The sequence below is a fragment of the Bombina bombina genome, chromosome 7 (genome assembly GCF_027579735.1).
Source record: "Bombina bombina isolate aBomBom1 chromosome 7, aBomBom1.pri, whole genome shotgun sequence".
Taxonomy (NCBI): Eukaryota; Metazoa; Chordata; class Amphibia; order Anura; family Bombinatoridae; genus Bombina; species Bombina bombina.
The window spans coordinates 416,307,736-416,325,168 of record NC_069505.1 but is presented as its reverse complement, the minus strand read 5'-3'; the positions used below and the strand labels follow the sequence as shown (position 1 = coordinate 416,325,168).

General features: G+C 43.4%; 1 protein-coding gene across 1 annotated transcript in view; it reads right to left on the bottom strand.

Moving 5' to 3' along the window:
* Positions 1-11,270: 11,270 nt before the first annotated feature.
* ZC3H7B (zinc finger CCCH-type containing 7B) overlaps positions 11,271-17,433 on the bottom strand; it is a 224,609-nt gene continuing 218,446 nt past the window's right edge. The window contains exons 22-23 of the mRNA XM_053721231.1: positions 15,096-15,259; positions 11,271-13,134 (exon numbers count right to left, since the gene is read on the bottom strand). Coding sequence (XP_053577206.1) covers positions 12,942-13,134; positions 15,096-15,259 — 357 coding nt within the window. The 3' untranslated portion in view covers positions 11,271-12,941. The remainder of the gene's footprint in view (positions 13,135-15,095; positions 15,260-17,433) is intronic.

Sequence of the window (17,433 nt, the reverse complement as noted above, 5' to 3'; positions counted from 1 at the left end):
AGAGCTGAAATCTGTCCCTTTAAAGAACTAGCGGATAACCCCTTTTCTAAACCTTCTTGTAGAAAAGACAATATCCTTGGAATCCTAACCTTACTCCATGAGTAACTCTTGGATTCGCACCAATATAAGTATTTACGCCATATTTTATGGTAAATCCTTCTGGTAACAGGCTTCCTAGCCTGTATTAAGGTATCAACAACTGGCTCAGAAAACCCACGTTTTGATAAAATCAAGCGTTCAATTTCCAAGCAGTCAGCTTCAGAGAAGTTAGATTTTGATGTTTGAATGGACCCTGGATCAGAAGGTCCTGTTTCAGAGGTAGAGACCAAGGCGGACAGGATGACATGTCCACTAGATCTGCATACCAAGTCCTGCGTGGCCATGCAGGTGCTATTAGAATCACTGATGCTCTCTCCTGTTTGATTCTGGCAATCAATCGAGGAAGCATCGGGAAGGGTGGAAACACATAAGCCATCCCGAAGGTCCAAGGTGCTGTCAAAGCATCTATCAAAACCGCTCCCGGATCCCTGGATCTGGACCCGTAGCGAGGAAGCTTGGCGTTCTGACGAGACGCCATGAGATCTATCTCTGGTTTGCCCCAACGTCGAAGTATCTGGGCAAAGACCTCCGGATGAAGTTCCCACTCCCCCGGATGAAAAGTCTGACGACTTAAGAAATCCGCCTCCCAGTTCTCCACTCCCGGGATGTGGATTGCAGACAGGTGGCAAGAGTGAGACTCTGCCCAGCGAATTATCTTTGATACTTCCATCATTGCTAGGGAGCTTCTTGTCCCTCCCTGATGGTTGATGTAAGCTACAGTCGTGATGTTGTCCGACTGAAACCTGATGAACCCCCGAGTTGTTAACTGGGGCCAAGCCAGAAGGGCATTGAGAACTGCTCTCAATTCCAGAATGTTTATTGGAAGGAGACTCTCCTCCTGATTCCATAGTCCCTGAGCCTTCAGAGAATTCCAGACAGCGCCCCAACCTAGTAGGCTGGCGTCTGTTGTTACAATTGTCCAGTCTGGCCTGCTGAATGGCATCCCCCTGGACAGGTGTGGCCGATAAAGCCACCATAGAAGAGAATTTCTGGTCTCGATTCAGATTCAGAGTGGGGGACAAATCTGAGTAATCCCCATTCCACTGACTTAGCATGCACAATTGCAGCGGTCTGAGATGTAGGCGTGCAAAAGGTACTATGTCCATTGCCGCTACCATTAAGCCAATCACCTCCATGCATTGAGCTACTGACGGGTGTTGAATGGAATGAAGGACACGGCATGCATTTTGAAGCTTTGTTAACCTGTCTTCTGTCAGGTAAATCTTCATTTCTACAGAATCTATCAGAGTCCCCAAGAAGGGAACTCTTGTGAGTGGAAAGAGAGAACTCTTCTTTTCGTTCACCTTCCATCCATGCGACCTTAGAAATGCCAGTACTAACTCTGTATGAGACTTGGCAGTTTGAAAGCTTGAAGCTTGTATCAGAATGTCGTCTAGGTACGGAGCTACCGAAATTCCTCGCGGTCTTAGTACCGCCAGAAGAGTACCCAGAACCTTTGTGAAGATTCTTGGAGCCGTAGCCAATCCGAATGGAAGAGCTACAAACTGGTAATGCCTGTCTAGAAAGGCAAACCTTAGATACCGGTAATGATTTCTGTGAATCGGTATGTGAAGGTAAGCATCCTTAAAATCCACTGTGGTCATGTACTGACCCTCTTGGATCATGGGCAAAATTGTTCGAATAGTTTCCATCTTGAACGATGGAACTCTTAGGAATTTGTTTAGGATCTTTAAATCCAAGATTGGCCTGAAAGTTCCCTCTTTTTTGGGAACTACAAACAGATTTGAGTAAAACCCTTGTCCTTGTTCCGACCGCGGAACTGGATGGATCACTCCCATTAATAAAAGATCTTGTACGCAGCGTAGGAACGCTTCTTTCTTTATTTGGTTTGTTGACAACCTTGACAGATGAAATCTCCCTCTTGGGGGAGAGGATTTGAAGTCCAGAAGGTATCCCTGAGATATGATCTCTAACGCCCAGGGATCCTGAACATCTCTTGCCCAAGCCTGGGCGAAGAGAGAAAGTCTGCCTCCTACTAGATCCGGTCCCGGATCGGGGGCCCTCGATTCATGCTGTCTTAGGGGCAGCAGCAGGTTTCCTGGCCTGCTTGCCCTTGTTCCAGGACTGGTTAGGTTTCCAGCCTTGTCTGTAGCGAGCAACAGCTCCTTCCTGTTTTGGTGCAGAGGAAGTTGATGCTGTTCCTGCTTTGAAATTACGAAAGGAACGAAAATTAGACTGTCTAGCCCTAGGTTTGGCTTTGTCCTGAGGCAGGGCATGGCCTTTACCTCCTGTAATGTCAGCGATAATCTCTTTCAACCCGGGCCCGAATAAGGTTTGCCCTTTGAAAGGTATATTAAGCAATTTAGATTTAGAAGTAACATCAGCTGACCAGGATTTTAGCCACAGTGCTCTGCGTGCCTGAATGGCAAATCCGGAATTCTTAGCCGTAAGTTTAGTTAAATGTACTACGGCATCTGAAATAAATGAGTTAGCTAACTTAAGGGCTTTAAGTTTGTGTGTAATCTCATCTAGTGTAGATGATTGAAGTGTCTCTTCCAGAGACTCAAACCAAAATGCTGCTGCAGCCGTGACAGGCGCAATACATGCAAGAGGTTGCAATATAAAACCTTGTTGAACAAACATTTTCTTAAGGTAACCACACTTAACAGGAGAAAAGGAAGACCTTGAACAGCAAGCAAAGAAGGACACGGGATATATACTGCGATAAAACACGCATCCCGAGTCCAAGAAGAAAAACCCCGGACCTGCAGTCACGAGGCACGAGATTCAGAGGACTGAGCTCACCTTGGTTCCTGACCCCTAAGGGGTGGCTAAAACAACCGAAATACCAGTGACAACACCGGAGAAAACCAGGGTGAGCTGCAACATTCAAGATCCCATCAGAGCATCAAAAGCTCCCGAAGCAGAGGTAGGAGTAAGCAGCCACCTCAGCATGACCAGACCTATACTAGCCACCCAACGGCACCTAGTCTCTAGAAGAACCACCAAAGGCAGCCCAAAAGGCCAGAACCACACGCAGCAACGAGGAGCTCACCCCTCAGGCCAGGGATGCGAAGGGACGCAGTGGAACCCCACCGGTCCATGTCTCTGGAGCAGACTGACACGGCCAGCCCAAGCGCTGCTACATCCAAACCTGAAGGTCGCGATGTAAAGTGTAGTGTATAAAAACAAACAACAAAAACAAGTGAACCAGTAGGTCCCCCCTGACCAGCCAGGCGCAACATGCCTCACTAACAGTGCACACAACAAACTCCCAACGAATCCGGTAACGACATCCGTGGAAGAACTAAATCCAAACAATCCCAGAATTCCCGTAGGAAAAAAATATAAAGTAATTAAATCCGACTCGGATAAAATAAACAAAGGCACCCAAAGGCATCCGCCCAGAAGGAACTATGTCTCCGCAGGAGACCGGAACCCTCAGAAAAGGAGGTTGGGAAAGCTCATAATAGACAGACCGGAGATAAGATCACACCCCTCATCTATTCAGAAGAACCGTGCGAGAACTGAGAAGTCCCCGGACGATAAAAGAAAGGATCCCCCAATAAACCAAAAAGACGTTGTAGTAGGACACGCAGCCGCACAATCCTATAACGAAAGGAACAACATGGGGGAACAATCACCCCTGGGGGGGGGGGGGGATATTATAGTGCCATTCACAGTCTGAACACCCTGGATAGGCACATAACTGCAAGGAACCCTCGGGATCTTGCAGATGAATCAGCGCCAATAAAATATTAAAACGTAAATGTCCTGCCATCTCTGGGGGAAACAATCCACCCTGCACGAAGGAGACATCAAAGTCAGGGTCACCTGCGAAAGCAAAAGGAGTGTGCGATTGGGAAGGCGCCTCCTGAGGAAAAGAGCCCCCAGAGGCCGATGGCTCAGTAGACCCAAGGTCCTCCGAGCCCGAGGGTCCCGGCAAACAATGGCTGGGGCACTCACCACCTCCTATGACCAGATCTCAGCAGAGCAGACTCTTTCCTCCGTCGCCACCTGGTCACGAATGCGGAAGGGGAGAAACCCCGCCCAAGCGTAAACACACACAGTCAGCAGATGCCTGCAAAATCCAAAAAGCGTACCACCGAAAGGCAGCAAAACTAGGACAACAATAAAGGATAAGCAAGTCTAAACAAACAGGCATATACCCATAACCCAAAGGTTTTTAGTCTTGGGCCGTGCAATCACAAGCCTTGAGAAAAAAAAACTATGCACCGCATAGAGTAACGCTACATGTCTCAGCTTCAGAGCCTGTACACACATACTCAATGCATGTTGAATCACATAAGAAACATGATAAGAGACCCCTTCCCCATTCACCAATTGACCCTAAGGAGGAAATATCCCTTGATTCCAAGATCTGTACTGAAGGTGCCTCAACAAGGCCCATACTATACTGTCATAATATATCACATTACAGACAATGTAATAAAATGAAACGATCTTACCGGAATCTACGCCGTGTCACAAATAGTAGCAGCGCCTCCATCATGGACTCGAGAGAAGACAGCAGGTAGCAAAGCGAAGTTCGACAACGCCAAGTGCTGAAAGGAGCAGTTATAACGAGATTCGGGATGGTGTGGCAGGGGAAGTTCCCACTGCATCTCCGGACTCTAACTTTCGCCCAGGCCCTCCAGGAGGAGTATTTAAGCCTTTGGCTGGTGGGTCTTTGCCTCCTCCAGGTGGCCAGGTTCTTATTTCCCATAAGTAATGAATGCGACTGTGGACTCTTTCCCATCAGGAAGAATGTACACGTGTGAAAAAATGACGCGGTTAAAAATAAACATATTAACAGTTTTAAAGTAACCGATAATAAATAATAAAGCAGAAATATCAAATAACACACATATATATATGTTTGGGAATCTTTGCCTCCTTCTAGTGGTAGGGAAGAATAGATCCCAGGATTAATGGATCGTGGTCTCTCACCACCTGTATAAAAGAAATGTATGTCTAGGAGGGAAGTAAGCAGTAACAGGAGCTATAAAACGTAACAGAGGAAAAGTCACATTTATCTCTAATACTTCTACAGCACGTAATAACATGAGCTGATGCCCTTCTTTACAGTCACCTGTGTTGAGCAAAATAACTACATAAATAGAATCTCACCAGGATAAACCCATAAAAAAAGAAAATTTATGCTTACCTGATAAATGTATTTATTTTTAGACACAATGAGTCCACGGATCATCTTCATTACTTATGGGATATTCACTTCCTGGTCAGCAGGAAGAGGCAAAGAGCACCACAGCAGAGCTGTTAAATAGCTCCTCCCTTCCCTCCAATTCCAGTCATTTGACCAAAGTTAGGAAGAGAAAGCAAAAGCCAAGGTGCAGAGGTGACTGAAGTTTACAATAAAAAACATCCTGTCTAAAAATGACAGGGCGGGCTGTGGACTCATCGTGTCTAAGAAAAAATACATTTATCAGGTAAGCATACATTTTCTTTTCTTCTTAAAGACACAATGAGTCCACGGATCATCTTCATTACTTATGGGATCCAATACCCAAGCTAGAGTACACGGATGATACGGGAGGGACAAGACAGTATACCTAAACGGAAGGCACCACTGCATGAAGAACCTTTCTCCCAAAACCGCCTCAGCCAAGGCAAAAGTATCAAATTTGCAAAATGTTGTAAAAAGTGTGAAGAGAAGACCAAGTTGCAGCCTTGCAAATCTGTTCCACAGAAGCTTCATTTTTGAATGCCCATGAGGAAGCAACCGCCCAAGTGGAATGAGCCGTAATCCTCTCAGGAGGCTGCTGTCCAGCAGTTTCGTAAGCCAAACGTATAATACTCTTCAGCCAAAAAGAAAGAGAAACAGCCATAGCTTTCTGTCCCCTACGTTTGCCTGAAAATACCACAAACAAAGAGGAAAACTGGCAAAAGTCTTTATTTGCCTGTAAATAAAACTTTAAAGCACGAACTACATCCAAATTGTGTAAGAGCCTCTCCTTCTTAGGAGGATTAGGACACAAGGAAGGTACAACAATTTCCTGATTAATGTTCCGATCAGAAACAACCTTGGGAAGAAATCCAAATTTTGTACGTAAGACAACCTTATCCGCATGAAATATAAGGTAAGGGGGCTCACGTTGTAATGCTGAAAGCTCAGACACTCTACGAGCAGAAGAAATCGCTAACAAAAATAAAACCTTCCAAGATAACAACTTGATATCTAAAAAATGCATAGGTTCAAACGGAAACCCTTGAAGAACCTTGAGAACTAAATTAAGACTCCATGGAGGAGTAACTGGTCTAAACACAGGCCTAATTCTGGTTAAGGCCTGACAAAAAGACTGAACATTAGGGACATCAGCTAGACGCTTGTGTAACAGGATAGATAATGCTGAAATTTGACCCTTTAAAGAACTTGTAGATAATCCTTTCTCCAATCCTTCCTGGAGAAAAGATAAAATCCTAGGAATCCTAACTCTACTCCAGGAGTAGCCCTTGGATTCACACCAATAAAGGTATTTACGCCAAATCTTGTGATAAATCTTTCTAGTGACAGGCTTACGAGTCTGAATCAAAATGTCTATGACTGAGTCAGAGAAACCTCGCTTAGCTAGAATCAACTGTTCAATCTCCAAGCAGTCAGCTTCAGAGTATCTAGATTTGGATGATGGAAGGGTCCCTGAATCACAAGGTCCTTTCGAAGCGGAAGCCTCCAAGGAGGTAGAGACTGCATACCAGATCCTGTGAGGCCAGGCCGGTGCTATGAGAATCACTGAAGCCCATTCCTGTTTGATCCGGACAATCACTCGCAGAAGGAGAGCAAACTGAGGAAACGGATAGGTTAGGTTGAAGGACCAAGGGGCCGCCAAAACATCTATCAGCTCCACCTGAGGATCTCGACCCGTACCTGGGAAGTTTGGCATTCTGCCTGGATGCCATGAGATCCAACTCCGGCTGCCCCTATTTGAGGATCAGACGGGAGAACACGTCCGGATGAAGTTCCCACTCCCCCGGATGAAAGGTCTGTCTGCTCAGAAAATCCGCCTCCCAGTTGTCCACCCCTGGGATGTGGATTGCCGACAGACAACAAGAATGGGCCTCCGCCCACTGAATTATTTTGAAAACCTCTGTCATCGTCAAGGAACTCCTTGTTCCTCCCTGATGGTTGATGTAGGCCACTGACGTTATGTTGTCCATCTGGAATCCGATAAACTGAACCTAGCTGAGGCCAGGTCAGGAGAGCATTGTAGATCGCTCTCAGTTCCAGAATGTTTATGGGTAAAAGAGACTGTCTGAAACCATATCCCCTGAGCCCTTAGGGAGCCCCAAACTGCTCCCCACCCCTGAAGGCATCTGTTGTCACAATCTCCCAGGATGGTCTGCGAAAACATGTTTCCTGGGAGAGATGATCTAGACACAACCATCAAAGAAAAGACTCCCCTGTCTCCTGTGCCAATAGAAGTCGAGGGGACAAGTCCAAATAAGCTCCGTTCCATTGTTTGAGCATCTCCAACTGCAGAGCTCTGAGATGAAAGCGAGCAAACAGGACAATGTCCATTGCCGCTACCATCAGACCTATGAACTCCATGCACTGGACCACAGAAGGACGAGGAGAAGATTTGAGAGCTCGACAGGTATCGATAATCTTTAATTTCCTGACTTCTGTCAGAAAAATCTTCATAGACAGAGATGATGGTCCCTAGAAAGGTCACTCTTGTATGAGGAACTAAAGAGCTCTTTTCTAGATTCACCTTCCCCCCGTGTGACCTTAGGAAAGCCACTACCAGGTCCGTGTGTGATTTTGCTAGCTGAAAGGACGGCACCTGAACTAGGATATCGTCCAGATACAGCGACACCGCAATGCCTCTTGAACGAAGCACCCCAAGAAGAGACCTTTGTGAAGATTCTGGGAGCCGTGGCAAGACTGAAAGGAAGAGCCACAAACTGGAAATGTTTGTCTAGAAAGGCAAACCTTAAGAACCTGTGATGATCCCTGTGAATGGGAACATGCAGGTATGCGTCCTTTAAATCTACTGTTGTCATAAACTGACTCTCCTGGATCAAGGGAAGGATGGAACGAATAGTTTCCATCCTGAAGGATGGCACTCTGAGAAACTTGTTAACTTGTTTAGACTCTTGAGGTCTAGAATTGGTCTGAAGGTTCCTTCCTTCTTGGGAGCCACAAACAGATTGGAATAGAATCCCATACCTTGATCTTGAGGTGGAATTGGAACGATCACTCCCAGAGCTAAGAGGTCTTCTACACAATGCAAGAACGCCTATCTTTTTGTCTGGTCTACAGATAACCTTGAAATTAGAAACCTGCCCCTGGGAGGACAAATTTTGAACTCCAGCTTGTATACCTGAGACACTATTTCTATAGCCCAGGGATCCTGAACGTCCTGAACCCAGGCTTGAGCGAAAAAAGAAAGTCTGCCCCCTACCAGATCCATTTGTCCCGGATCAGGGGCAAAACCTTCATGCTATCTTGGAGTCATTGGCCGCCTTCTTGGATTGCTTACCCTTATTCCAAGATTGGGCGGGTCTCCAATTAGATTTAGCTTGTTCCTGCTTAGTTGAGGGAGAAGAGGAAGAGAATCCCTTGAAGTTGCAAAAGGAACGGAAATTACTTTGTCTTCCTTTCTGCCTAATCTTTTTTTCCTGAGGGAGAAGGTGACCCTTACCTCCCGTAATGGCAGAAATAATCTCTTTCAGCTCAGGACCAAACAGGGTCTTCCCCTTGTAAGGGACAGCTAGAAGCTTTGACTTAGATGAAACGTCCGCAGACCAAGGTTTCAGGCATAAGGCCCTGCGAGCCAAGATAGAGAAACTTGAAATTTTGGCCCCCAACTTAATAACTTGAAGGGTGGAATCCGAGATAAAGGCATTAGCTAGCTTAAGAGCCTTTATCCTGTCCTGGATCTCGTCCAAGGGAGTTTTTTGCCTGAGGGCATCAGCCAGAGCATCAAACCAGTAGGCTGCCGCATTCTTGACGGTAGTTACACAGACCGCCGGTTGCTACTGCATACCCTGGTGAACATATTTTCTTGAGTAGACCCTCTAATTTTTTGTCCATCGGATCTATAAAAGCACAGCTATCCTCTATAGGGATAGTAGTTCTCTTAGCCAAGGTTGAAGCAGCTCATTCTACCTTAGGAACAGTTTGCCAAACCTCTTTAACTGAGTCAGCTATAGGAAACATCTTCTTGAAAATAGGAGAAGGAGAGAAAGGAATACCAGGTCTCTCCCATTCTCTATTAATAATTTCAGAGGCCTTCTTAGGAACTGGAAAAACATCTGTAAAGGAAGGTACCTCATAATATCTGTCTAATGTGCTAGACTTTGGGGGGACAACCATCACTGTGGAGTCACTATCATCTAGGGTAATTAAAACCTCTCTAAGTAAGAGACGAAGATGTTCCAGTTTAAACCTGAAAGATACCACTTCTGAGTCGGTCAAAGGTAACACCTCCTCCGAAGCAGAGATTTCTCCTTCAGATGCCAGAGCAGGAACCTCTTCCTCAGATCTGTGAGAAGAGACTTCTGAGATAGCTACCACAGCATCAGAAACCTCGCTAACTGCAGAAATGGACCTTCTCTTGCGATGGCCCTGCAACATTGGAAAGGCAGACAGAGCATCAGAGATAGTAGTAGACATAAGAGAAGCTATGTCCTGTAGTGAAATTCCAGAAGGAACTACAGTAAACGTGCAGGGAACTGCTGGTGAGGGCGATAATTTTTGGGACACTTGGGGAGAAAGTTGCTGCAAAAATTAACCCTCGTCAGAGGACTCTTGGATAACATCTGTCTGAGAGGAGATTGGCTCAGCAGAAATGTTATCCCTAAAATTCACTTTCAATACATGTAGGACAGAAAGGAATTGGTGGTTCAACATTTGCATCAAGACATAAAGCACATGTAACAGCTTGCACCTCATCTTGGTCCATTTTTTCACATAAAATATTGGTATTGAGCAGAAAAAATACTGGGAATAACAATAAAATAAAATGATCAAAAACCGTTACTGTCTCTTTAAATTTAAACAGTTTTTCTTTCTCTTGACAAACTTCTAATTTTGCTGTAGTTACAAAACGGTTAGAAAATGTAAGCAGTAATTAAACCTCTGCACCACAGCAACCTGCTGAGGTGCTCCTACCTTAACCAATGCTACCGGATCCCTTGTAGAAATGATCCGTTACTGCAACCTGCCAGAAAAACCGAACTAGGACCGCATCTGTGCTAAAAGCGCATGAAAAGTGTTCTACATGCTGCTCTAGCCCAGATAAACTCCAGTACAGCACATCTGAAGACCTGCAACTGCTTGGAAATAGTGCTACAAGCAGAGGGTCCAAAAAACAGGAAGTCCCGCCCTTTGTGGGCGTGCTGCAAGTCTCTGCTTCCCTCTCAGGGAAAAAACTAAAGTGAAACCACCAGAGCCCTCCATTATAGTGAAAATAAAAATAGCAACATAACTCCAGCCCCAGTGCCTGCACCTAATCACTGCTCAAGTAAGACTTCTTTTCTGAAAGTCTGAAACTGTCCCCACAAAAGTAAGGTTTACCATTAACCCCTTATGCACCGTAGTGCTAATGAAACAAACACTGAGACTCCTTAGATCCCAGAAAAAGGCAGCACTTACCTCAAACACTGCCTGGCAGTAGGGCAGTTCCCAAGCTTGAGAGGTCCTCTCCCTCACATTGGCCTGAGAGATAAGCAATGCTGAGTCAGTAATCTCAGGCTGAAGGATATGGGGCAGCTGAAAATGGGAGGAACAGTGAGAATTATGTCCCACAAGTTCCCATAGCTCACCAGAGCTCTACTGTAGATACAGATATGGATTAGGCTACACCCCAGAACAAAGTAGCACTCTCTGGCACTACCCATAAAACAAAAAACTCTTGATTATAGAATCTAAACTAACACCTCACTTTACCTGCTTCCTATCACTAACGTAGGCAAAGAGAATGACTGGAGTGGGAGGAAAGGGAGGAGCTATTTAACAGCTCTGCTGTGGTGCTCTTTGTCTCTTCCTGCTGACAAGGAAGTGAATATCCATAAGTAATGAAGATGATCCGTGGACTCATTGTGTCTTTAAGAAGAAACACAGATTATCCCTTCACTGAGGGGCAGGTACATTTGCATCTGTTAAGATTTTTTTTTTGTGCATAACAAAATAAAGCAGAATTTTGTTTTTTCTCAAACAAGGATACATATTTGAAATGTAATTCAAGTTCATTTTTTCAACAATGCTATGATTTATTGGTTAATTCTCGTAGGATGGGTCACCTATGATTGCATATCTTATTTCAGGACGCAAACAATATACTGTATAGAAAATAATCAATTTCAGTCTTGTGCATACCAAATACATGACAGATCAATAACATTGTCTAAATGTCAAAACGACCCCCTTGCTAGCTTGGTCAATGATTGGAGAATACATATGTATGCTGCTCCTGATTGGCTCTTCAGCCAAGTCCAGCTCAGAAGCTGTAATGTGTTGTGGCTCTCACCGGCGTTAAACACATAGTTAGAAAAGGGACACTAATGCAAATAAATACATGCTCTAATAAGTCGGAGCTTTTTATTTCTGCATTAACATGTCCCTTTAATTTGAAAGGTTCAAGCTGCCAAATTTTGTCCAGTAACCTCAAATGTATTATCCCCTTCTGTGCCAGAATGAGCTCCGGTAAATTCCATATATTGCATCCCTCTCTGGCAAACAAAAGGCAAAATAATGAAAACAAGATTTTTTTTTAACATAATTTACATAACATCAATGCAATATTCTCCAGGGTGTGAGCACCATATATTATATTTTAGGGAATATGCCGGGACATTTGGGCAGAGGATTAAATACTATCAAAGTATCATTTCCAATATAAAGATACAGTAAAACTACAGAATACTGAAATATATCAGGTCATAAAACAGTACCTACCAAATATATTTTTTAAAAGTATGGAAATGACCTAAGAGATGCAGAATATAACATTTTTTAAGTGACTATACTTATTTTTGATCATGCTCCCCAATTTCATGCGGGAAATGCATTTTCGACAACTTGCAATCAAAGGCTTCGCTCAGCATTTCATTGTCAATAAACCTTGCTAATGAGGCTTGCAAGTTGTACATACCCACAATAACGTCACATTCATTAAAAATGATAATTGTAATTCATTTTGGTAGTGTACAGAATACTATTAGATACATTCACTATCAAACCAGTGTGTAAAAAACGCGCGTTGAACGGTAGTTACCTAGAACTTGGATAGGAGCAGTCTTTAATTAATCATGTTTAATTCACACGCCTGATATAGTATGATTTTTGGCAGCTAATATAACACTAGGATTATACTGTATTTTTTACTTCAATTAGCAATGCAAATTTTTCTAAACGTAATGAGTGGAATAACTTTATGCTGCTGCCGACTTGATGACCGTCCCCCAATATAAGCAATTTTATGAAGAATTATTCCCTTTATCGTAAAGAAAGTTTAACATTCTTTTAGGCTGGAATTTTTTGAACAAGGAAGATAAATGCTATCTAAAAAAAAATGTCAAGGAGAGTGTTTGCTTTCACTTATAACATGGGTTTGTACCATATTTCTATGGATTTTTCCTTGTTATGAGTTCCTTTAACCACTTGATAGCCAGAAAGGGACAACAGAATGCTCTCTCTGGCAGCCAAGGGGTTGGTTTTCAACATTCAAACAAAATTGAAGAGGCTGGATTGGTGCTTTAAAAACACATATAATTAGTTAATTGTCTAAGGTTAAGAAAGTCCAAAGATGTGCCATGACAGAAGGATGCCCAGCTCTGTAGCAGTGGACTGCATGTCTTTTAGACCCCATGGAAAGGTGATCATCAGCACTTCTTCCATTCGTTCTCATGCGTACCCCTCACACTATGTCCTTCAATAAGAAGCTGTATTTGCCGAAGTCTGTATCGGTGGGCTCTAGCAGCATGTCCTTGCGAGCTTTAAAAACCTTCTGCCGTAGGAGCTCTCTCCTCTCCAACCATTCATCCAGCTCCTCCTGGCTGTGAGCAAAGGGACAATTGTCCTCATGGGGGCAGCTCTGGGATTCTTTAAAACTGGGGGAAGAAGCAGAAATAAAGGTTTACACCTGGGTATTTTAGATCCCTGTCTCTCCTTCTGCTTCTCCCTGGGTCTCTTTCTCTCCCTGAGCCAACCTGCTTCCATTACCCTCTGTGCCTACCTGCGCCCCTTTCCCTTACTCTACATATCCCTGCTTCCCTTCCCATCTTTCTGGTTCACTCCCTCTGCATCTCCCCTGAGTCTCTCTATTGCCCCGCTCTGCTCCCTTTTCCCTCTGTGCCCCTTACTCTCCCTCTACAACTCCCCCGGGTCTCTTTCTCTTTCCCTGCTCCCCATACCCTCTGCGCCTCCCTGCAATCCTTTCTCTCCCTGTCCCTATGTTATTGTATGTAGCCGATCATTTAAAGCTCCCTCCAGCCTCACCAGTCCCTATGTTATTGTATGTAGCCGATCCTTTAAAGCTCCCTCCAGCCTCACCTGTCCCTATGTTATTGTATGTAGCTGATTCACTAAGGATCCCTTGTGCCTCACCAGTCCTTATGTTATTGTATGTAGCTGATTCACTAAGGATCCCTTGAGCCTCACCAGTCCCTATGTTATTGTATGTAGCTGATTCACTAAGGATCCCTTGAGCCTCACCAGTCCCTATGTTATTGTATGTAGCTGATTCACTAAGGATCCCTTGAGCCTCACCTGTCCCTATGTTATTGTATGTAGCTGATTCAATAAGGATTCCTTGAGCCTCACCTGTCCCAATGTTATTCTATGTAGCTGATTCACTAAGGATCCCTTGAGCCTCACCAGTCCCTATGTTATTGTATGTAGCTGATTCACTAAGGATCCCTTGAGCCTCACCAGTCCCTATGTTATTGTATGTAGCTGATTCACTAAGGATCCCTTGAGCCTCACCTGTCCCAATGTTATTCTATGTAGCTGATTCACTAAGGATCCCTTGAGCCTCACCAGTCCCTATGTTATTGTATGTAGCTGATTCACTAAGGATCCCTTGAACCTCAAAAGTCCCTATGTTATTGTATGTAGCTGATTCACTAAGGATCCCTTGAGCCTCACCAGTCCCAATGTTATTGTATGTAGCTGATTCACTAAGGATCCCTTGAGCCTCACCAGTCCCAATGTTATTGTATGTAGCTGATTCACTAAGGATCCCTTGTGCCTCACCAGTCCTTATGTTATTGTATGTAGCTGATTCACTAAGGATCCCTTGAGCCTCACCAGTCCCTATGTTATTGTATGTAGCTGATTCACTAAGGATCCCTTGAGCCTCACCAGTCCCTATGTTATTGTATGTAGCTGATTCACTAAGGATCCCTTGAGCCTCACCTGTCCCTATGTTATTGTATGTAGCTGATTCAATAAGGATTCCTTGAGCCTCACCTGTCCCAATGTTATTCTATGTAGCTGATTCACTAAGGATCCCTTGAGCCTCACCAGTCCCTATGTTATTGTATGTAGCTGATTCACTAAGGATCCCTTGAGCCTCACCAGTCCCTATGTTATTGTATGTAGCTGATTCACTAAGGATCCCTTGAGCCTCACCTGTCCCAATGTTATTCTATGTAGCTGATTCACTAAGGATCCCTTGAGCCTCACCAGTCCCTATGTTACTGTATGTAGCTGATTCACTAAGGATCCCTTGAACCTCAAAAGTCCCTATGTTATTGTATGTAGCTGATTCACTAAGGATCCCTTGAGCCTCACCAGTCCCTATGTTATTGTATGTAGCTGATTCACTAAGGATCCCTTGAGCCTCACCAGTCCCTATGTTATTGTATGTAGCTGATTCACTAAGGATCCCTTGAACCTCAAAAGTCCCTATGTTATTGTATGTAGCTGATTCACTAAGGATCCCTTGAGCCTCACCAGTCCCTATGTTATTGTATGCATCTGATTCACTAAAGCTCACTTATGTCTCCATTCTTGAGTGTCAGGATTTCTCTCTGCTCTCCACCACTCCAGGAATCGTCACAACCCTCACCTGTCACAGAGCTGGAATTCTCCTGCAGGGAAACGGAACTTCCACGTACTGTCCTCACTCTCAGATGTGAACACTCGCTCTTTGTGCTTTTCTGACTGGATGTGCTTCTGCCATTGTCGCTCACTGTTGCTGTTCTTGCCACATAGGTAGCAGTGCAGGCAGTCCTAGGGGGCACAGGGGGGAGACCAACATTACTACAGCTCTGCGCCAATGTGTCGTTATATCAGAAAGCAAGAGCCTGTAAAGTGTTGGGTATATTTTCAGCATGACATTAGGTGGCTTATCACGTTCTAAGTTATCACCGCAACATCTCCTTCCCTCTATTTTAAGCTCTTCATAGGAAACCCTCTGCAATAACTGTGCCAGCTCATGCCCTTATATGCACACAAATAAAAACCGACTGAACAAGCTCCTAAGACCTGATTTAGTTAGTATGTGCACGTACACCTACTTGTGCAGCTTAAAAGGAACATTAAACATATTCTTTACATGGGTGTATGTCTGCATACAAAATAATTGTTTTATAAGCTTATAAACTGTTGTTTAGGGACACACTGCTTGATCGGTTCAAGTATGTTCAGCTTATCTTCTTTGCTTTGGTCAAATAGGGAGACATATAAAAAGATCTCCTGCACTGATCAAGCAGTCACTGCGTAACATTTTGCAGGGGTTTAGCTTCTCTGGAGACAAAGGAAAAAAACACAATTTTCAGAAGTAAATTACAGAAAAAGCAGACAAAAATGAATGACCTTATTATGCTAAGTTGTGTTTAGAGCTGCAACAACTAATCAATATTATATATATATATGAAAAACATAATTTATGTAAGAACTTACCTGATAAATTCATTTCTTTCATATTAGCAAGAGTCCATGAGCTAGTGACGTATGGGATATACATTCCTACCAGGAGGGGGCAAAGATTCCCAAACCTCAAATGCCTATAAATACACCCCTCACCACACCCACAAATCAGTTTAACGAATAGCCAAGAAGTGGGGTGATAAGAAAAAAGTGCGAAAGAATAAAAAATAAGGAATTGGAATAATTGTGCTTTATACAAAAAAATCATAACCACCATAAAAAGGGTGGGCCTCATGGACTCTTGCTAATATGAAAGAAATGAATTTATCAGGTAAGTTCTTACATAAATTATGTTTTCTTTCATGTAATTAGCAAGAGTCCATGAGCTAGTGACGTATGGGATAATGACTACCCAAGATGTGGATCTTCCACGCAAGAGTCACTAGAGAGGGAGGGATAAAATAAAGACAGCCAATTCCACTGAAAATAATCCACACCCAAAACAAAGTTTAAATCTTATAATGAAAAAAAACTGAAATTATAAGCAGAAGAATCAAACTGAAACAGCTGCCTGAAGTATTTTTCTACCAAAAACTGCTTCAGAAGAAGAAAACACATCAAAATGGTAGAATTTAGTAAAAATATGCAAAGAAGATCAAGTTGCTGCTTTGCAAATCTGATCAACCGAAGCTTCATTCCTAAACGCCCAGGAAGTAGAAACTGACCTAGTAGATTGAGCTGTAATCCTTTGAGGCAGAGTGTACCCGACTCGACATAAGCATGATGAATTAAAGATTTCAACCAAGATGCCAAAGAAAAGGCAGAGGCCTTCTGACCTTTCCTAGAACTGGAAAAGATAACAAAAAGACTAGAAGTCTTTCGGAAAATCTTAGTAGCTTCAACATAATATTTCAAAGCTCTAACTACATCCAAAGAATGCAGTGATCTCTCCTTAGAATTCTTAGGATTAGGACAAAATGAAGGAACTACAATATCTCTACTAATGTTGTTAGAATTCACAACCTTAGGTAAAAATTTAAAAGAAGTTCGCAACACCGCCTTATCCTGATGAAAAATCAGAAAAGGAGACTCACAAGAAAGAGCAGATAATTCAGAAACTCTTCTAGCAGAAGAGATGGCCAAAAGAACAAAACTTTCCAAGAAAGTAATTTAATGTCCAGAGAATGCATAGGTTCAAACGGAGGAGCTTGAAGAGCCCCCAGAACCAAATTCAAACTCCAAGGAGGAGAAATTGACTTAATAACAAGTTTTATACGAACCAAAGCTTGTACAAAACAATAAAAATCAGGAAAACTAGCAATCTTTCTGTGAAAAAAGAACAGAAAGAGCAAAGATTTGTCCTTTTAAGGAACTTGCAGACAAAACTTATCCAAACTATCCTGAAGAAACTGTAAAATTCTAGGAATTCAAAAAGAATGCCAAGAAAAATGATGAGAAAAACACCAAAAAATGCAAGTCTTCCAGACTCGATAATATATCATCCTAGATACAGATTTACGAGCCTGCAACATAGT